Source organism: Exophiala oligosperma (assembly GCF_000835515.1).
Source record: "Exophiala oligosperma strain CBS 72588 unplaced genomic scaffold supercont1.5, whole genome shotgun sequence".
NCBI lineage: Eukaryota > Fungi > Ascomycota > Eurotiomycetes > Chaetothyriales > Herpotrichiellaceae > Exophiala > Exophiala oligosperma.
The window spans coordinates 3,033,447-3,054,231 of NW_015622822.1; the positions used below are offsets into that span (position 1 = coordinate 3,033,447).

General features: G+C 49.9%; 5 protein-coding genes across 6 annotated transcripts; 3 read left to right on the forward strand and 2 right to left on the reverse strand.

Annotated features, from left to right (window-relative positions):
- Positions 1-433: 433 nt before the first annotated feature.
- On the forward strand, positions 434-6,276 carry PV06_06389 (uncharacterized protein). Its single transcript, XM_016407496.1, has 2 exons — positions 434-528; positions 575-6,276. The coding sequence occupies exons 1-2, from the start codon at positions 455-457 to the stop codon at positions 5,970-5,972; spliced, it is 5,472 nt and encodes a 1,823-aa protein (XP_016263100.1). The 5' UTR covers positions 434-454; the 3' UTR covers positions 5,973-6,276.
- PV06_06390 (uncharacterized protein) lies at positions 6,262-7,654 on the reverse strand (the record flags this gene model as incomplete). The annotated part of the gene is made up of 2 exons (XM_016407497.1): positions 6,462-7,654; positions 6,262-6,367 (listed from the first exon to the last, which is right to left on the reverse strand). The coding sequence occupies exons 1-2, from the start codon at positions 7,418-7,420 to the stop codon at positions 6,262-6,264; spliced, it is 1,065 nt and encodes a 354-aa protein (XP_016263101.1). The 5' UTR covers positions 7,421-7,654.
- Positions 7,655-8,878: 1,224 nt separating this feature from the next.
- On the reverse strand, positions 8,879-13,727 carry PV06_06391 (the record flags this gene model as incomplete). 2 transcript variants are annotated; one of them, XM_016407499.1, is made up of 6 exons in its annotated part: positions 13,392-13,727; positions 13,182-13,338; positions 11,028-13,136; positions 10,624-10,970; positions 10,452-10,564; positions 8,879-9,219 (listed from the first exon to the last, which is right to left on the reverse strand). In XM_016407499.1, exons 2-6 carry the CDS (start codon positions 13,326-13,328, stop codon positions 8,879-8,881), a joined length of 3,057 nt encoding a protein of 1,018 aa, XP_016263103.1. In that variant the 5' UTR covers positions 13,329-13,338; positions 13,392-13,727. The 2 variants fall into 2 exon arrangements, with proteins under 2 accessions (XP_016263103.1, XP_016263102.1); XM_016407498.1 differs by having other exon boundaries at positions 13,182-13,727.
- Positions 13,728-14,693: 966 nt separating this feature from the next.
- Positions 14,694-16,544, forward strand: PV06_06392 (uncharacterized protein). The gene is made up of 2 exons (XM_016407500.1): positions 14,694-15,934; positions 15,994-16,544. Exons 1-2 carry the CDS (start codon positions 14,882-14,884, stop codon positions 16,348-16,350), a joined length of 1,410 nt encoding a protein of 469 aa, XP_016263104.1. The 5' UTR covers positions 14,694-14,881; the 3' UTR covers positions 16,351-16,544.
- A 1,913-nt stretch (positions 16,545-18,457) lies between these two features.
- Positions 18,458-18,969, forward strand: PV06_06393 (uncharacterized protein). The gene has a single exon (XM_016407501.1). It carries the CDS (start codon positions 18,548-18,550, stop codon positions 18,959-18,961), a length of 414 nt encoding a protein of 137 aa, XP_016263105.1. The 5' UTR covers positions 18,458-18,547; the 3' UTR covers positions 18,962-18,969.
- Positions 18,970-20,785: the final 1,816 nt, after the last annotated feature.

Sequence of the window (20,785 nt, forward strand, 5' to 3'; positions counted from 1 at the left end):
GTCTTCATTGTAGCACGGAATCAAGTAGGAAGGCCTGAGTCAGAGGTTCCAGTAGTGGTTGAATGTGAGTCGGGTAAAACAAGGACCTCCCTTGGCCGTCCAAGAGGCTGCTGGTTATTTGCAGGGACATCGCCATGTCCAACTTACAGGTGTTAATCACACAAGAAAGATAGATCTGCTTTTTCAAAGTGTCAACTCATTCGGTTCCGTGCATCTAGACAAAATGGGCTTCAGGGACTGAGTACAGAACTTTTCATCGAAGAGGCGAGGGTTGTGGTTGTCATTGGTGTCAGACACTGGCAAACAAGAGTTACAAACATGCCAAGATCAATCCTTATTACGGTGAAGCAAAAAGACCGCGTCTGCGCAATATCTATGAGAACGAGTAAATAATTCATAGAACAAGAACTTGTAGACAACCATATGCTGACGAGCGACTGAGGCCTTTTTAAACATGGCGCCCGGCTCACTGAGCCCCGTGTATCTCCCAGACTTGGGCAGATGTCTCGCCGGCGACCTGCTGCTTCCGTGGGTACCCTCTTTAAGGATGAAGAACGACTATTGACTTGTTTAGATCTTGGGATGACCTTCTTGACGGCCTACTTTCCCACGACGATATACGATCAAGTCTTGCAGTAGAGATACTTTCCGGCGATCGCCCCAAGAAGATTTTGTCCCAGCCATACCCATCCTTTCCAAAGCCCTCTTCCACTTCCAAGACTGCCTTCGATACCTCTAGCGCGGGGATCAAGCCATCCTCGGACTCTCTTTACGATGTTGAGGAAATCAAAGCTGATGCCTTGTGGCTCAGCAAGCAAGTGGACATTGATGAATTGGAAGCGTTTCGTCTCGCGATCCTGGAATGGCAGTATAGAGCCGAGTCTCGCCTGCAAGAAGGCTACTCTGAGGCCGAACTTGCTAGTCTCAGAAATGCTCTGGGAGGCGCCTTTGTGGACAAACACTTTCAAGGCCTTCGATCGCAGAGCGAGGATGTCTTCAACAGCCAAGATTCTCGCCGATCGAGGCTGGCGCGCAGGTTTCTGCAAGAGAAGGTTACCATACTACGCCTGCGCAGAGAGCTTTTAGATACCAGTCTCATGCCCGAGGCTGCAGATCCGTCTGCTTCTCAGCTGCGGAGTCTTGCCGCCGACTTACCTTCAGCACCGCAAGAATCTATCGGTGACGAAGTTGAGTCTGCTATTGCCGCTATCCGCGACCGATTGAAAGACCTGGAGAGTGGAAGACCTTGGGGCCTTGATGAATCAAGCGTGCTGGTGCTGCGTGATCGTTCTGACACTTCATCTTTGGAGACTATCGAGGTTGTACTGGAGATCCTGCTGCTGCGTGTACGACAGTCAAACACAACTGTGCCTTCAGTTGCCCTCATTCACTGGCTAGAACTGATGTCCTCGGTCGGATTCTTTTCAACGTTCACGTCACAAGTCAGCATGCAGCTGGCTGCGATACGAAGAATCCAATCACTTGGCTCGTTTGTGTCAGCTGCTCTTCTCAATCTTGCAGCGACAATAGCAAGCTTGAATGAAACAGCGACCTCACCTCAGTCAAGACACCAAAGCAGGGTCAGTGGATATTTCCACGAAATTGAGTCCATCCATGAGTACAATGAGATATTGGTCAACTATGCAACCCTTGGGAATGTCCAGGCTGGTCCAGCAATCCTGGCCTGGGCGATCATCGTCCACGAACTATGGACTTTGGGTAACACGATAAAAGAGGCTCGAGAAAGCCATCATGCCCAGAAAGCCATCGAAGGGGTGTCTACGCTCGATACCGCGACAGGTCGACGGAGTTCTGGGAGCAGTGTTTCCATACAGCAAAGCATTTTCGAAGACCTTCTGGACCGCATTTCCATGGGTACCTCCCAAGAAGACCCTTCTAGTCCACTGCTTGACGCGGCCATCGACCAATGTCACGTCTTTGACTATGTCACGCACCTTAGCGGCTCGAAAGATGCCCCTTTAAGCATTCTCTCTGCGTATAAATTGCAGATCCTACAAGAGTTGATCACCGTTTCTCAGTCATTTCTTGGTTACACACCAGAATTGGTATCAGCACAATTAGGTCTCTTGTCTAACACTTCAAGCGAATATTCAAAGAAACGACCATACGACCCAGCAGTTGATTTTGTTGAGGATAAGTTTCTGCTGGCGGGATTTTATGATATCTCGGCAGCTCGCTTTCCATACGAATGCTTGCCTTTCCTGCAGTTCTCACGAGCTCTAGCCAAAGCAGACATCTTTAGCGATCATGGTTTGCATTATGTGGAGTTCCGCCTACGCAACCTTACGACATTTACCCAGGCAGCTGTCAAGGGTGTGCAATACAAAATAATACGAGAGGACGAGAGCGACAGCTTTGTCGCGCTGGAGAAGCCTGTCAATATGCTCGACCTGACGCAGAATAGAATGCTCACATATTCTAGCCGCGACACAACTTCGCTATCTATTCTCCCTGCGGACACTGTTGGACAAGTCATCTCTGATCCTGACGCTCCGGTCAAGATCATCAAATGGGACTTGAACTATTCTTGTCTATCTTATATTGGACAACTGCTAGAGTTGCGGTACCTGAAATCACTCCAATCCTGTCTTTCTCCACTCGATGACCAACAAGCAGTGGTGTCAGAAAGTATAGGTCTCATTGCAGACCTTTTGTCCAGTACCCTTCGGAATGCCGCTGAAGGGGAGGCTTCTGAAGATGTGCGGCAACATTGTATCGCCATCCTTGAAGAATCGAGCACTCATTTACAATCCGCTGGAGGTATTGAATCCCTTGTCTTCGAGATCCTGGAGCAAGAGCTTCAAGCCTTCCGTCAGCGTTCAGTTGCGACCTTCAACTGTGACATCTTACTGTCTTGTTTAGACTTCATTATTGTACTGAGCAAGATCCAGCCTCACATCGTGTGGTCTGGAATCAATCGGACGAGCCTTCTTGGCCGTCATTCCTCCTCAACATACATCCTGGGGATCGTCTCTGCGGTGGAAGTACCTACACGAGCATTTTCGTTTCTAGCAAAGTGCGCAGAGTTGTATCAATCTTTGGTGCAGCTCACCTTGCGAAGTCATCAATACGATTCCAGCATGAGCGGTGCAGCTACTTCAATCAGAAGACGCTCGATGTTACCCACAACACTGCGCACGCAAACGTCGATTTTGTCAACGTCAACCGAGATTATGTTCAATGCCTTCCAAGAGATGTCGGAATGGTTTTTCCAATCCGCGGAGCAACGGAACTCTATTAGCAGTCTTATTCTGAACACATTCTCTGATATCATCCGCTACGCCTTTGATGTCGGGCAGGGGCTTAATTCGAACACAGCAGTCACGAATCCCTTCATTGAACCAGCCAAATTCATCATTTCATCCTTTCGAGATCCGAGCTTCGGCAATGCCGCAATTTCACCAGTTGTTCGTTGTTTGGTCAGCGGACGCCATCATCAAGCACCTTCTGCCTCCCATGTGGACGTTTCAGATCCGCATCTCGAGTCTGCCTTATCTTTGGCAACGCTTCTTATCCGCTTTGGAGATCTAGAGGACGCCCAGTTGACATCTGCTGAATTACATATTTTCAACTCCGTCCCTTCCTTGCTACGACTTCTGCTGACGAGAAAATTGTCACGGAAACACTGTCTGCGCCTGATGCGCGCTATCTTGACATCGATCGAACGACAGAAACCAACTTCCTTGCTCGGGCATTTGGGCTCTGCATCCTGTATCGATCTGCTACATGTCATTAGGCATATTGATCAGGAGTCTCAATCTTCCGAGGAACGCTCCGAGCTTTGGAAACTTCTCACTTTGCTCGTTAATGACTCTCAACAATGGCTAGCAACGGTCATCGTAACTGGTACTGCACCGGATGGCCCAAAGCGGACAAAACAAGAAGAGATACGAACAAGACAATTCCGCGGGAGGACATTCTTGAGTATTGCCCTGGAGGAACTCACAAACGTTCGTAACCTGTCTCAGGTGGTTGCCATCCCCATGCTGGACTTCGTCCTAGAAGCTCAGCAGAACTGGTCTTGGGTCACGGAAGATGTGGAGTCTTCTTCAGGACTCGTGTCGAAGCTAAGCTCATTCGTTGCCCAAAGTGCGTGGGGCCAGTCCGATGAAACAGAGCTCGCGAGATGGACTTTAATAGCCGCTCGAGTTACAGATATCTCGAATCACCACTTACATCATGCAAGAGCGGCAAGAAATGTCAACGACGTGAAAGCTTTTATCCCTCTGCTTGAGTGGCTCACGTCGAATGCAGTCGAAGTCTCGCTCTACAAGTCTTCCCTCCATGCGAACCTGAAGAAGAATTTCTCGTCGAAATATACCGGCTTGTCGACTCTGGATATCAAGAGGAAGGGCCTTACTGAGCAAGAGTATGGACCCAATTTCTACTATGACATTGATTATGCGGACAAATTGCTCGCAATTGATCCACACTGGCGAGGGAAAAAGGTTCAATCCTCCGACCAGTCATTTACTGCGGAATTCCGTAAGGCAAACACAAACCTGTCTGTCGTTGACTCTGAGTTGAAACTACTAGCAAGTCTGCAGCGTCTTTGCGTGGATCACTGCAGGTCCTTTGCCCGAGAAAGAGAGTGTCAGAAAGTCATGGCTCGTCTGGTTCAGGTTTGTCTGCAGTCGAATGCAAGAGTGTACCCCTCGGAGAGCATTTTCGACTCACTCTTCCAGACACGACTTGACCTGTCAGTGGCACTTTTGGGCGAGCTTCTGTCGGCTGGGGCAAAAGGTGAAGAATTTTACGAACTACTGGAGCCTGCTTGGGATGCTGTGAGGTTTCGGAACGGATCATACGAGCAAGCAATCATCAACAACGACTTGCTGTATTGGCGTTCTACGCTCTACACCCTCTTTATGGCCATGCAGTTCCACGTAAGGAGAAAGATCAAGGCGACGACGATTCCGGGGACAAGCAATGCGATTATCCCGATAGCATCGACTAACACGACATTCCTCGAAGTTACGACTGACATCGTCGCTAAAGGATTTGAATCGGTTGTCGGAGCTCTTCAGGACCAGAAGCTCAACAAGAACAGAAACAGCAGTGATGACAACAACATTGTTGGGCCACGCGACGTCACTCTGCTATTGATGCTTGCGCAAGCCATCCTGAGATTACCCAGCCTCCCTCAGTTTGCTGCTGAGATGTCATCTAGGATTGTCAACTCTGGACTCTTGTCCTCATGTTTGCTGCTGTATTCGTGGTCGCATCTACTCACTAGGCCAGATCTCGACAACCAGCCACGCTATGCAGATTTCTGTGTTCAATTTCTTGCATCGCTCTCCTCTCTGCCATCCGTAGCAGAGCACCTAGCTGTTGAGGGGGTTCTAAGCCGGTTGATGACCTCGAAAACAACCGAGTCCTTACAACGAGTTCCCGGAGGTTTATCCCATGTTGATGCGAGACCTGGTGGAGCATTTCTCTACCGTGTATGGGCCCTGGGAATGTTACCGTTGTGCTTGAATCTACTTCATGGTGTTGGTGGTGCCATAGCTGGAGAGATCTCAATTTTCCTCAACCAATTTCCCAACCAACTTGCCCGTGCTAGCACCAGCTTTATGCTCGCTCCTCAGACCAGAGCTGAAGGTACAGATGCGCTGACCTTGACTGTGGCAAGTGAGGCGGCAACACTTGCTCTCATATCATACATCTTGTCGTCGTATCGAGATGCTGGTGCTTCTGCAGCTGTCGATCCAACAACAGTACTACCTCTAAAAGGTTACGATGAGCACCGGAAGGCCATTGCAGAGGATATACGAGATGTGCTCGCCTTGAAGGCAGACGTTAGACGCAAAATGACGGTACCTGCCGACGAAAGAGAATCAAGCTGGCAAAACTCAAGTGGAGGAGATAAATTGGATGAAAAAGTCGTGACTGAATTGAAAATGGCGCTGACAGCCCTGGGAAGAAATGACGATGATGATGACGATAAGTGAGTGAAATGTAAACTGCCAGGGAACGCTGGATCTGCTGTAAGAACTGCAGGAGTGTTTCAACTATTATTGTAACCAAAAATAATTCCGACTCTCAGTTTCTTCATTGTCTCTTGGATTTTCTCGATCTGATCTAGCTCTTGCGTGAGCTCAGCGATGGCCTTATGACCCGAAATGATTACTTTGATGGAAAGAAGTACGGAGTATGAATTGACTGACTTCAAGGTCGCCTGAACGCTATGAGTGTATGTCTGTTGTTATGCAAGATCCGACGTTTCCTCTTCTAGCCCGTCTATACCACAAGCTCTGGGTCGACCTTCTTGAGAACCTCTACAATCTCTCCCCATAACTTTTGTCTTGTTCTGATGCCTTCGTCACCAGTCACCATGGGTCCGGGACTGAGAAGGTGAGTATGTTAGCATTCTGGATTTTGAGTCCCACATCGGCCCGCCACACGTGTGCGGTCCTTGTGAAGGTCGGGGAGAAACTTACTCGGCAATCACTTGGTTCTCAAGAAACTTCCCGTGAGACTCTGGACCCTTGAGCGCGGCGTCGATGTACGCGACGGACCCTTCGACGACGTTCCGAGCCAACAGCCACTGCATGATCCGCAACATCAGGGGCGCCTTTTCACCTCTCGCGGGCGAGACGAGATCAGACTTGCAGAACCCGGGCGTGACATAGTTGACCACCACCTGCTTGGTTTGTGAGGTGTTTGTCGAAGGCGACGCTGCCTCCGCCACACGAGCGACTTCGATGGCAATGTATATGTCCAACAACTTGCTCACGGCGTACCGCTCCGCCGGGTTTGCGGCCTGGCCCTTTTCGAAGCCTCGTTTGTCGTTGAGAGCCTGTAAAACGTTTTCCGCGAGGCGTTCCTGGAAACTGGTTTTGTAGTTGAGCATGAGGTGGATGTCGCTGGCCACGATGACCAAGTGAGGATTGCAGTCCCGGTTTTGGGCATTGGCACTGGCCCGCTCGAGCAGCGGGACAAGTTTGAGACTCAACAACGCCGTCGACAGATTATTGACTTGTAATGTCTTCTCCCAACCGTCGGGTGTCGTCGCCCATTTCCCCGTGGCCATGCCGGCGTTGAGGATGGCCACGTCCAGACGGCCACCTGCGCCGACGTGCTGCTCTAACCGACGTGCAAAGGACTTGACGCTCTCGAACGATTCCATGTCGAGCGGCCAAACCTCGACGGTGGCGTCGTCTTCTTTGCCGGCTGTTGTCCTTGTGGTGCTCGCCAAGATGTCTCGTTTGGCTTCTTCACCCTTGGACACCGTCCTCACCCCCATGATCACTTTGGACGCCCCGAGTTGGAGTGCATGGCGGCACGCTTCGCGACCCACACCGGTGTTGGATCCGGTGCAGAGGACGGTCTGCCCTGCGAAGGAGGCCCCGGGCGGGATTTTGAGCTTGTGGAAAGGTAGAGCTAGGGTGTGGAGCATGGTTTTGTTGATTTTTTTCGCAGGAGAGGAAATGTACACGAAGCAATAACTTGCCAAAGGGGGGGAAAGACGGTAATTTGTATAGGGCAGCTCAATATCGTAGATTGAGCTGTAGAAGAGGTGAACAGGGAGGTATTTGTGACTTGGTAATTGTGTGAATTGCAGTGCGATTATGGGTATCGTTGGCGGTTGTATCGATCTGATCAGAGTGAAAGCCAGACTCGTGAGGTGGGGAGACTCTTTGTATATTTCTAATTCTCCATTCTACCTGCGGCGAACACATTATATATCTACCCATCCTGCATCGTCTCATGCGTCATGCCTCCTAGCACGAGTTAACAAAGGTTGAAGTATTTGCCCGAATAAACATAGATTTCCCCCTTGGGATAGCCTCGTCGGACGGGCATTGTTCCGGCCCGGACTAAACATCGTCACTTGATTGGTCCACACTAACGACCCTGTGGCCCAATCGGGCAATGCCCAGCGAGTCGGCACAACGTCGTACCCAATCACAATGGCCGAGGCTTCCGGACTTTGGGGGCGAGGCTGGCCAAGTCTTGCGGCTCGTTTGACTTGGGGTTGGCACTTCAGCAGCCCAGACTCACATGGGGAGGTGTTGCCTGGGCACTCCGTACTTTGTAAGCCATTGCTGGATGTATCTGATTGGTTTCCCCTCCAGCAGACGACCATGACTCGGGTGATGTGCTTGGTCGCGACGATCTTCAAACTACTCACCGAGTCACCGCTACGACAGAGATCGTCCGAGACATTCCGAGCAGATCATCCGGCCAAGTGCATCTGTACCCCGACCGGACGATGTCTATTGATGAGGCTCAAACAAAGATAGATACGATGCAAATCTCTCGACAGGCTCTCTCTCGTCACGGTGACTACTACCTACCACTCTCCCCCAGCGCTTGCTCTCGAACCGAGGCTGAGTGGTATCGAATGTAGCACCCAGTGTTCGAGGACGACGAGAACGGCATGAGAAAGGAGAAGAGAAGAAAAAATCACTGTTGTGACGGTGGTGTCTGGTCTGCTGTTGCGAGTTTGCGCCGAGCACCGTAGTACACCTCATGGTACTTTGGCAAGCCGAGTCCTGTTTTTGGCGCTACTATTTTCGAGCGTTCAAAGTTACCAGTCCATTGGAACTCGTCAAGAGACCGTTCGAGACCCTGGGGATCTAAGAAAGACCCTGAAACGTTCCGGACGCTCCAAAAGCCACGTGGTGGCTTCAACCTGTAGCGAGATAAGAGGAAGGTACAAGTTCAGAGGTTAACTCAGCCACGGGAGCAAAAGCGAGCATAGGGTACGACTTCTATATTAGTTCAGAGGTCTGTCGAAACTGTATGTGAAAGTCGCGCAAAGCACAGGCCTGCTGCTTCAGCTTCACCCTTTACTTTCCTGTCTTGGTATGAATAGGAGGTAACGAGGGGTTAGCGCGAGGCCCAAAGCAGATCACGTTGCTTTCTTCCCGTGAATTGAGGTGGAAACCTGCGACGGAGAATACTTGCGCATTTCCTCCGCTATGCTCTCGTGCTGCTTCGCTGGGTCTGCAAGAAGACCCAAGCGCCAGAGCGTGCCACGTGGCGGGATGGTCTCGAAAGGTCCCGGAGGTGAGGTCGAGGGCATGTTCCGAGGGTCGGAGGGAATTATTTTCCTACGCTTCGGCAGGATAAACGGGATGTTACCGCCTTTGGTCACACGTGGCTGAGCTCTGAAACTTTCCGAGGGGACCTTTCTGGAATACCTGAATGCGTCACATCGCCGGTACTTGTGCCAATCCGATGACTTCTGATCTGTAGAGGTGGCTCGAGCTTAGCTTCAAGCGTCCACAGCCCGGCCTTGTGCAAAACATCTCTATTGTCGTTTTGTGCCGCGATTTGGCTGATGCCTATCCTTGCTCAAGTCGTAGCAACCGGGGAGTTCGCAAGCCACACCGGGGTTCTGGATCATTTGAACGGCCTCTATAGACGCCGCCGACAGAACCCCAAGATGATATTACAACGACAACTCACCTAGAAGACATTCAAATCTTTCTTTCGACCTACCACTGTCTTGAAAATCGCTAGCTGAGTCCATGACATGATGTATCGGCATGACGCACGACGCCATATGAACTGACGGCTTCAACATCGTCACCCACGAAAATTTTTCTCACCCGCAATCATGCGGGCGAGACTAGAAGGCGGCCCATGGTGTTTGGTGAACGTGCATTTGTTCGCTTATCTGCAACTACGGCGCGCACTGTTCGTTTTGCGGTCTGATAAACAGCCCCGGAGGCGCGGAACCCAATGATTTTTGTTCTTTCCAGATTCCACTCACCATGGCAAAATGCCATTCCCCGTCACCTTTATTTTCCTGCATAACGAATTGCCGGACTTTGCCCAAATCGACACTTTCAAGCCCATCATTTGTCACCCTCTTTTATGCATGGCCAGAAAGTCGGGGCAGCTAGTTGTGCTCGGACTAAGTTCACCACGTGGTGAACACGGCTGAGCTATGACCATCTGGAGAGCAAACAAGCTCAACCTTTGAACTTCAAACTTCGCTAGGTCATCGTCATATACTCAGGGTTGAGATATGACAAAGCAAGTTGATGTGGCTCGGACACGGCTCGGAGGTATGTCGCTGTTTGAAAGAACGATGATGCTGTGAGGAATGATGATATATCGTGAAGTTATAATTAAAACTTTTGAGCAGATAAATGTTGCTCGTGTGGCAAAACGATGCGTTCTCCAGAATTGCCCACCTGGCCTGTATGTTCGGCACAGAAGGCATCCGCTCGTAGGGATGGCGTTCCGATGCCAAGCATGGAGAATGACGGACAGGACTAGAACAGTCCTAGAGCAAACGGAAGCAATGCATGACATCCCACTTGGTTTGCCAACGGGACAATGGCTGAAAAATCTTTGATGGTCCATCCGTAAGGTGCGAAGCAACCTGAGCGAGAATTAGCGAATTGTAAAGACGTCAGAGAGCCAACCACTTGTGCCTGATTGCACTGAGCAGTCGCAATGGTGAAGCTTACCCAAGTAGATCATGCCTGCGGTAAGCACAATAATAATTAGGTACATCCATTTGAAGTCTCGAACGATTCGATCTAGTCCGATTCGAAAGCCTCCGTTGTATTCTTTGGCCGTGCTATTGTCTTGTCAATATCGGACTTCTCGAAGATAGGTCTTTGTTTGGGTTCAACTTACGTCGTCCATTCCATCTTAATACTGAAGAAGTGACACAAGAGGGCTTTCATCAGGTGAAAGGAAACACCACCGAAGAAAAGCAGGAACATGGGCGTCCATTTGATAGTGTCCCATAGGGACCGGAAGAAAGTCGTCTTCCCCATTCGGTGTCGGAGCATTGCGTACCCTATGGGTGACAGGACGTTGAACACAATCATCATCCCAACCCAAACTTTCCAGGAGGTCAAGTAGAATTGATCGATCTCATTGGCAAACCATCCAACGATGAGGTAGTTTGCCAAAGACAGAGGCAAGGCTGAAGCGACAGCGTAGTATGTTCCAATGTATGCCAAGATTGTAATTTTGCTCTACAGGCGGAGTTTTAGTCAGGTTCTTGAGAGGGCTGGGTGGTGGTGAAAACTCACAGTGATTTTGATGTTGCTGAACAAGAAGCGCCAAAATAGACGAGTGATAGGACCTTTGTAAGGCCACTTGTAGAGAGGGTTGAAGACCAGTTCGTTACAACCGTATGCATACTTCTCCCATCGAGCCAGTTCGTCGTATACGGTAAGACTCACACCTTCCTTGAAGCCACCTTCATGATAGGTAGCAAGACGGACCACAAAGTTGTTCATCTGTAGACGCAAGCTGACGTCGAAATCTTCACTGACATGGCTGTCGCTCCAGAATTTGGTGCACTTGTCTTCTTCGTCGAACCATGCTATGGACTGTAAAGCGTCCCAGCGAATGAAGGTATTGTGGCCGACAAATGGTGCGCAATCTCCCATACCAACGGCAAAAGAAATCGAAGTGTAGATCAAGTTAGTGAAGTAGGTAATGCCGTTCTCGAAAGCATTGTGCACCACCTGCATAATTCCAGAGGCATGTTGTATCAATGCCACTTCAGGACTCTCGTGCATTTCCAGGGCACCATAAAGCAGGCAATTTTCGGGCACTCGTGTATCGGAGTCAATGATGAGAATGATAGATCCCACTCGGACGTCTCCAGCAGCCCAGGTGCGTCCATTGTCGTTTGCAACAACGTGGTCGCGTGCTTGTTGGTAGATTCGATTTCCTTCTTCAGGGTCCAACTGTTCTGGTGTGCATCCGCGCTCCTGACAGATTGTATCCACCATTGCAAGGTATTGGTCTTCAACGCGAAGAGAAAAGTCCAAGCAATAATTCATGTTACTAGCCTTTTTAAACTGACCTTTGCGTAGGAAATATGATGTGCTGGTTTCGGCTTCTTCATCGTTGGTCTTTTCAGCTTTCCTTCCCCAGGATTTCTTCTTGCCCTTTTCTTTGTGGGGAGGTCGGGCACACCAGCCAATATTGTTGATTTCATAGTAAGCTTTGCGTGCATCTGCCAAATCTTGGCTGACAAGCTGCATCCCATCATCGTTTACAAAGATCGAGGCGCTCCCACCCTGAGCCTCGTAGTATTTTACAGCTTGCATGACTGATGTGATTGTTGGAATGATGACTCCTTGAAGGCCTTCCTTGTACACTGGCATCTGAATGGTAATATGGGGCAGTTCAAGATCTGGGTATCGGCCCGGCTTCGGAGCGATAGCCGAGTAGTACTTGCTGTTCTGCTTCAGCGAAGACAGAGGTCCAAAGATCTGCCAAAGAGAGCCGCATACCACAATCATGAAGAAGAGAGAGAAGAGAGCAAACATCGGCACCAAACAGAGAAGTGCGAATCTGGTATAGTTGCGATCCAGCTGAACCTCGGTTACCATCTTGGCAATGCAAGCCATTTCCACAACCACGACCAAGATCATCGCGATTGAGACCATGACAGCATGACGCAGGAGTAGCTTTCGTTTGGGTGCTTCCTGTCCCTCCTTTTCTGGATCGAAAAGCTGGTCGCCATGTACCTCTTTGTCTAGTGCGGCTTGAATGACGTTGATTTTCTCTTTCATGGTAGGATCTTCGAGAGCGGCTTCTGGTACGTAAGGGAGGACTTCGGTGTTAGGTCGTCGTTGGTCTTGTACTCTGTGGTTGGAGTGCTCTGTATGACTTCTTGAATCTGTGCGAGAGGTTTGAGGATAGCCGTCAAGCCCCTGATTACCATAGATATGCTCGATGAGCAAGTCTTCCACATACCATCCTCGCTTCAGCAATACTTGATGATGGTCAACGAGAATAAAAATCATGCTTTCTTTCTTGCAGAGAAACAGACAAGTGTCAAGCCGTAGTCCAGAAGCGAAGTTGGCGATGTCAGCGACAGTCGACACAATATGCAAGTCGACCCCGGAGCTGCCGAGCTCCAAGTGGGTGTCTTCGAAAGAGATCTGGTCAAGGAGTTCTAGGACTGCGCCAGATCTCATACACAGCCCTGCTGAGGCGTTCAAGTGGCTAGCCGCTCGCACGCATGCGTTGTTTATGCTGGCAGGTTCGCAGTAGTATGTGCCGTCCTCCGCTCTCAGAATGACGCCGACGTGGTCAGAGGTTGAGACATCACTGAGCTCTTGATCGTGGGCCTCAAACCATTTTTGCTGATCACACTTTCTGAATAGGTATTTTGCAAGCTGCAACGGTTAGATAGGCAACGAAATGAATCCAAGTCAACTTACTATCTCTGTCTTTCTCCCAGATGCTCTGGGCGATATGCTAGATGAGCAACGAGATACTGCTCGACTCGGTGTACTGCTGTATGATGAGGAAGGGGACGAAGAAGGGTAATCGAACACATGAAGGTGTTCTTGAGAAGGGATCTCCATGACTCTGGATCTGAATGGAGTTGAGGCCGAGTCTTGATCTTGGTATGGAAGGGATGATCATACAAGAAATGTGAAAGTGCAAGGAAAATCTCCAAGCATCAGGGTAGGGTCGATGGGAATGCTTTATACTAGCATCTTGCCATCTTTAGCCCCGGGGTCTTAAAGCAGATCTCCTTACCTGAATGAGACGAGCATACCCGACCATCTGCCTTGAATGGTGGGAATATGTGCCTTGAGGTGAGAGCTCAAGGTTTCGGACGGTAAACCCTGCGGTACCAGAACTCTGGAACCGAAGCGATGGTACCGTCTCCATCACGAAGCTTCCCGGACTGGAAAGCCCGTTCCAGACGGTGGCAGATCGCTCCAAGTAGCATCGGGGACGACGAGCTCTATTGAGATCTTTGCAAAGAGCCTCATCAAACCAACGCAACTGTGACCCACCTTCTTGCTCCGGAATATGATATCGCTGACCTGAAAGCACCAGAGCTGAGACAGCACTCCGAACAAAGCCGAACGGAGATAATGCATGTCCCATGGTGAATGTGAATAGAGGTGCACAAAATCCCATGTGAATGTGCACATGAACTTTTCGGAAGCACTTACCACTTCGAACCTACAGGGTATTCACGCTGGAAGGAGACGGAGTCTGCCACTGTCATGCCGTGTCTATGGTCACTCCGGTGCAGGTCTCGCTCTGCAAATGGCTAAGTGAGCCGCATACTTACAGAGACCCAGAACCCATTGCAAATCCACCTTATTCTCGCGCGTTATTCGGGAGTTTGTATGCAGGTCGCGGCCGCGGCTGGTTGTGGTGTTGAAAATGAATGGAGTTGACGTGAACAAAAAGCTTCTTTAGAATTCGCTCTAAAGTAGAGGCTAGTCCTCTTTGGATTTCTGCCAAAGTGGTCTAATATTCAAAGAGGAAGGCTAGGCGAGCGCCGAGCTATCGCGAATCTGGCGCTTTGCAAAACTCAATCTGTATGCTCGTGTGTCCTCAGGTGAGGTCCGTGTCAAGCGATGTAATCGGGACCCGACACAGCTCCGGTTTTGTCATGGGCAGAAAAGAGACACGGCGCGGCAGAACTCCCTCGGCCTGCTCTTTTCCATGCCTAAGTCGTCATGGCTCTCAGGGCACTCGCTCAAGATGCCGCTTTCGATCGCCCGCACTTCTTCTAGAGCGTCTTGGATCGAATGTCCGTGCTCTCCTACAGACGACACAGTGCGAAGCTATTCTGAAGCATGGGAATTCTCAGCCCACCTTGAGAAATTCACTCACCATGTACAGCCGGAAATACCGCATCCTCATACCTAATTCAGCGATGACCTGAACGAGTGACTCGCCTACCATTTCGCTAATAAACATTCGAGCCTCTAAAGTTTATATCATATGTTACTTTGGTTGGTTGCGCAATACCTGCAGAAGGCTTGCAGCCATGGCAATGATTCCCGTGCGCTGTCAGGCTTAGTGTTGTCGATCAGACTGTTAGATAGCCTTTGGCTTCCACGATTTTGACATATTTGACAGAGCAACGCCATCTTCGTCCTTTTTTCTGATGCAGCCAGCAAACTTCACAAGAGCCGTCATGAGTGTCACCGTTTCTCGTTCGACATCTTACTCTTCACGTTCAAATCCATTCACAAGCTCTCGCAATGAGATCAAAACGCCGAGTACACAGTCAAGCCTAACAAACCTTCAGACGAATGGACCTGCTTTCACAAGGAGGAAGTTCAAGTCGTCGCGGTTCACAGGGCCAGATTACCCAAAACCCTGGTTAGAAGAAAAGGAGCCTCGTCGACGGTGGGAGCGGGTCATTTTCTGGGTCTCCGTCTTGATCGGCATCATCATAGGAGGAGTCATCTGCTACTTTAGCTACAAATCAGTCTCCAACTTTCAATATTGTCTCGTCCTCGAAGATGACTTCCAGACCCTAGACAAGAGTATCTGGAACTTTGAGATTCAACGAGGAGGCTTCGGCAGCGGGTCATTTGAATGGACGACCGACGATCCCCAAAACGCATATGTCGATGCTGAGGGGCTTCATATCGTGCCTACATTGACGACAGAGAGCACTGATATTACCCCAGCAGAGCTCAACAATAATTATGTGCTCAACCTGACTACAGCTGGAACCTGCACGGCGGTCTCGGGTAACCCCAATGACTGCTCGATCCGCAGCAATGATACGTCCGGGACAATCATCAACCCCGTCAGGAGTGCCCGACTGAATACTTCCAAGCGCAAGAACATCACCTATGGCCGCGTAGAAGTCGTGGCAAAGGCACCCGCTGGAGACTGGCTCTGGCCTGCGATCTGGATGATGCCAGAGCCTCAAGGCAAGCATGGAGCCGGGGCATACGGACAGTGGCCCGCCAGTGGCGAGATCGATATCGCAGAGTTCAGAGGCAATCCCGGGTCCCAATACCCCGACGGTCGAGACAGCGTTTCCAGCAGTCTCCATTGGGGCCCCATCCCGGCTGCGGATGCGTGGTGGAAAACCTCTGGTAAGCATAACTTGCGTCGTACCGACTATTCAGAGGCTTTCCATACCTATGGCCTGGAGTGGTCGGAAAAGTATCTGTTCATGTACGTGGACACACGACTGGTGGTATGTATATCTGATCTTCCCCCAAAGGTATGACAGCCCAACGCTGACACGGACTTTAGCAAGTTATGTTCACCAAATTCACGTCACACAAGAACATGTGGGACTTTGGCGACTTTGGAGCCGCGCTGGTCAACAACTCGGCCCTGTACAACCCGTGGGCCGGCACAGGACGTAGAAATACACCGTTCGATCAACCGTTCTACCTCATCCTGAACGTGGCCGTCGGGAGTACCAATGGATTTTTCAAGGACGGCGTGGCCAACAAACCATGGGGCGACAAAAGCCTCACTGCTCCACGAGAGTTCTGGGATGCTCGGACGACCTGGCTACCGACCTGGGGAGAGGGTGCTGCTCGTGGCCTGACAGTACGGTCTGTCAAGATGTGGAGTCAAGGCGGCTGTACGGCACCAAAATAACGACCAGTTGTACTTGGCTGAATATTTTTTTGCTTTCGCGCTGGGACAGAGCTCGGGTTCGCGTGTAGAAGTTGTGCAAATGATTTATGTACTGTATATGGATATTAACTTTCAATAATACGAGGCTGTGACTTTCCGACACGAAAGCCTAACCCAGGTCTAGAAGCGAGGGGATGATGTGCCGCAAGGTTTCTCCAGAGCCATCGAAATCTGCTTTGGTTCGAGGCTGTCGGAGCCTTGCGGAAGATCACGTGATGATTTTCAAAGACACTACTCACGTGACTGGGCTGGGATGATGATTTTCGTGCTCTTCGTCTTCCTGGTGTTTTCTATCTCGTCGACCAGGACTGAGTAGCAAGACATGACGCTCGAGGCGCGGACCATATTCACTACACACTTTTGAGTCTCACTCCCATTCTCATTTTGAATGTATCACGTTCGTCGGTATCACTCAAGGTCAAAGTAACGCAGTACTGTTACATCTCTGGCTTATTTGACATCCTTTCTGTGGGTTCGCAACTGGATTCTTTCTCTTGCTTCATCATTGCAAAGCCGAGCAACTATTGCGACGCCCACTGCTGCTGCTGCTGCCGCTGCTACTATTTCTACATTTTCAATCATAATAGTTCGCCACTTTTAATCCTTTGAAATCGAAAGATGTTCCCTCCCTCTTGGTCAGGACAGTCTTATGGTGGACATCCTTGACACGAGCTCGCACATACTCTGTACCAGTTGGAACCTCCCTGGTCTCATCCTTGTCCTCATCGGTAAGAAGACCCAGGCGATCCAAAAGCGGAGATGGCACAGTCTTCATGGGTGTATGTGCGCCTGGTCGGCTAAAGTACAGCAAACCAAGACGTGGGATGTTGATCTGGTCCTTAGGTGGTGTCACGACCCGATGGATGGTGGATTTAATGAAACCTGTTGCCCCCGAAAATTGATCAGTTACCATATGTCTTTCTTTTTTTTGTTCTTTATTCGAGGCACACATTTAGACTTACCTTTTGTGAGGAATGTTAAAGTATCAGCAGCATTACAAGTGATACCCCCTTCAACAGGTTGAACCCACTTCCATTCTCCTTCGGGGGTTCGAATTTGCAGGCCAGCGACATGCTGCGAGAACAACAGGGTCAAACTTCCAAAGTCGGTGTGGCCGCCTTTGGTGTAGCCTTGGGCACGATCCCACTCATCTTGAGTTCTAACATTGTATATCATATATCTAAGATGGTCGTCCGACTCCCTGTCGTAGGCGTGGGCATCGACCAAGTAATTTTCAGGGAGCTCGAGAATTATGGCGATCAGAACGAAAAGTTTTCGGAGCACCTTGTCGTACAGTTCTCGATGGAAACTGGCAATCTCGTCATAATGTTGTTTAATTATCCTGTTTTTGGGAACATTTTCATAGGCTGAAATGGCCTTTGGGATGTTAAGCTAAGACAGGAATGTTAGTGAAAGGGTCGACAGAGCTAACGGGAACACCTCAAAGACACACCATCTCGATATTGTCCTTGACTCCAGTGTCACCAATCCAGCGGCTATTCTCTCGGTATCCAAAGTACTCCCCTTCGGCAAAGTTACAAGGAAATCTACGCTTCTCCTCCAAGGGTTCCTTAAAGAAGGTATTTCCAATGCTGAATTGGCGAAGAACTCGTTCATCGTCGATACCTGAATTGATGACGGTCCAGAAACCAACTCGAGTGACGGCGTCATAGAGATCTTTGGCTAGTTGCTGCTTTCCACCAGGTTCGTCGAAGCGGGAGAGATCGATCGTGGTCAACGGAGCCCAATCAAGCTTCTCTTTGGTGGGCGCTGGACGGCTCCATGGCTTCTCGAGGATTGAACCTGTAGCCGCTTGGGACACGGGAGTTTCAACAGCTGATGGTGCCATATCTGTGGCTTCTGAATTCTTCTTCAATACTCTTGAACTATTGTCTTGAAGGATGAGTCAAAGGATGAATTTCCGACCCGGATATGGGACAATGTTAGTCCTTTATGGAGGGTGTATGAAGTGCGGGGTCCATCAAAAGGCAGCGTACTGTACATCGATGAGGTGGGAAACAGGCCTTACTGTAAATCCCGAGACAAGACCCCGATACAAGACCTCGGGCCTGTGATGGGAGAATGGCATCATCACCCACGTTGATGAGGTGCTTTGTCACGATGATCCTTTGTCAAAAACACCTTGCGGGGCTTGCATATGGTTGGCATCCAACCCCCACACTCCGGGGGGGGATGCGGAGAACGAGGTATAGGATGCATTGCTTCTATGGACGTTGCTCTGGGGAAACAACGGGAAGCCAAGCCATGTGTGGAAGCCGCTGCTATCACGGACACCCCGAAAGCCAGTTCAGACCAATACCAGAGATGGAGTCTCGCTGTCTGTGTCAATTCGGACCCGTTGGACCCGGAGGCAAGAGTTACCAGCCGACATGACGGCCTTGTTCTCGTCGATGCAGTGATGAAGAAGCCGTCATATCGTTTTTTGGTTGAACAGAAGGAGTGCGGCTCAGGACACAATTTATGTACTTGTCTCCAAGAGATGAATAGGTCAGTCCGTGGCACGCTGAAGTTGGACTGGCGCTCACTTGAGCTCATTCCCCGGGACAGCTGAATTTGTTTCGTCATAAAATCGACTGAAAAGACAGTCGGAAATACTTTCACCCCCAACGACCCTATTTTGCCTCTGACAGCCAGACTGATATGTCGACGAAGATCGCTGTGATGCCGACTTTGAGGTGAAAGTCAAAGTTCGAGGTCGAATTCTGGCTTGTTGGATTCTATTCAACAGTTTATCGATTCATCGAACCAAAAGCTACACCCGGAGAGGTTGGTCCAAGAGTCCTTTCGGTCATTGATGAATGCCCGTCAAGATACACCAACAAGGCAAAGTCATCTGCATACCTTGCGGGGTAGTTCATCAGACTATCCAGTCGTTTCATCTATGCTGAAACCAAGCTGTCACGGAAAATATCGTGGTGAGCATTTCGGTTGACGCGGCAAGTTAGCAACTTATCAAGCTTGTTAGACGACAAATCGACGGGCGTCGGGAGATTGCTATACACATAGCTGGGGGGAGAAGCAGCCAATCGCCCACTCAGCCCGGTGTACGGGAACCTTGATAGACACCGAAGGCGACTAAGATCAATATCATCGCTGCCTCGGTTTCGAACGGAAGCAAGGGTATTCACAATGTCCACGACACCGCCGTCCCCTCATAGAAGGATGATGGTCTACTTCAGTCCCACAACGGCAGATGGAGAGGAACAAGGTGGTCGCCAACTCGGTGACAGGATTTGGCAGACCTGGTTGTATGAGTGGTGTGCTTGATCTCGCGGCGGTCTAGGAAGAGTTTGAGCGTCTCATCATAGTATGGCTGAACTTGAACATGGTACGGGCATCAAGAAGGAAGAACACCAAACAATCGATATGTGGGCATGGACGTTTTCCATGATGTTGTACAGTTATTCTAGCCCAATAATGGGCTGCTGTTAAAAGACCTTCCAACCCAGAATTTTCATCCTCGCTACCGCTTGGGATATATATGCCTGCTCATCAAGCATCAGTTCAGACTTTTCAGGGGATGAGATGATCTGTACTGTTCTCGTCGCTATCAGGGCAGCCCTCAAGCTGATTCCGCAAGACTTTGTGAATTTATCTAACTTTCCCTGATACCGCAAGGATAACATCTCAGCTGTCAGAGCCGACGACCAAAAATAGTAGTACCCTACCGTTCGGAAGGACAGAAACAGGGCTGGGGTGAGTGAAGAAGCGGAAACGCAGGAAGGCCTTGATTGAGGATTTTGCTTATATAGATATGAGTCCTGAAATTCTGCTACTCTGTCTCACCCTGATCCGGATATGGATATGCTACCGCTCTGCAATTTATGGTCAACGCAATTCATGTCCATAGCCTGGATCCTGCATTTGTTGCCCCAATACTCCTCCGTATCCATCACCCACCAATCACGAATTGTGGATCCCGACGAGGCTGCGGATCAATTATTCCCGATTCGCTTCCCAGCCATCATTCTTCATCCGTGATAATATTCCAGACTTTCTTGAGAGCAAGACCATATGCGCATCTCTGCTTTCGTATTGTCCATCGCGACTTCTCAAAAAGAATACGGTGCTGAGACTGAGGTGTGGCCGAGTTCAATAAACACTAGTCATTTCCAAATAAAGAGTCCGCCTTCCAATATTTCATTGGTCGTGGTGCCAGTTGACGATCCAAGCTTCCACCTGCTATCGACCTCACGAACCACCCCGCAAAGTTCCATTCTACTCCGACGAACTCGACCGACCACGATGTATCTGGCAGCAGTTGATTCTTACCATCTTGGTCCGCAGGTCGTGAGACTTCGATCTTTTTGGGTCGGGCGAAGCAACTCGCTAAGCCTGACAAAGGTCCCGTCTCGAAGCCACGGCCAATATATCG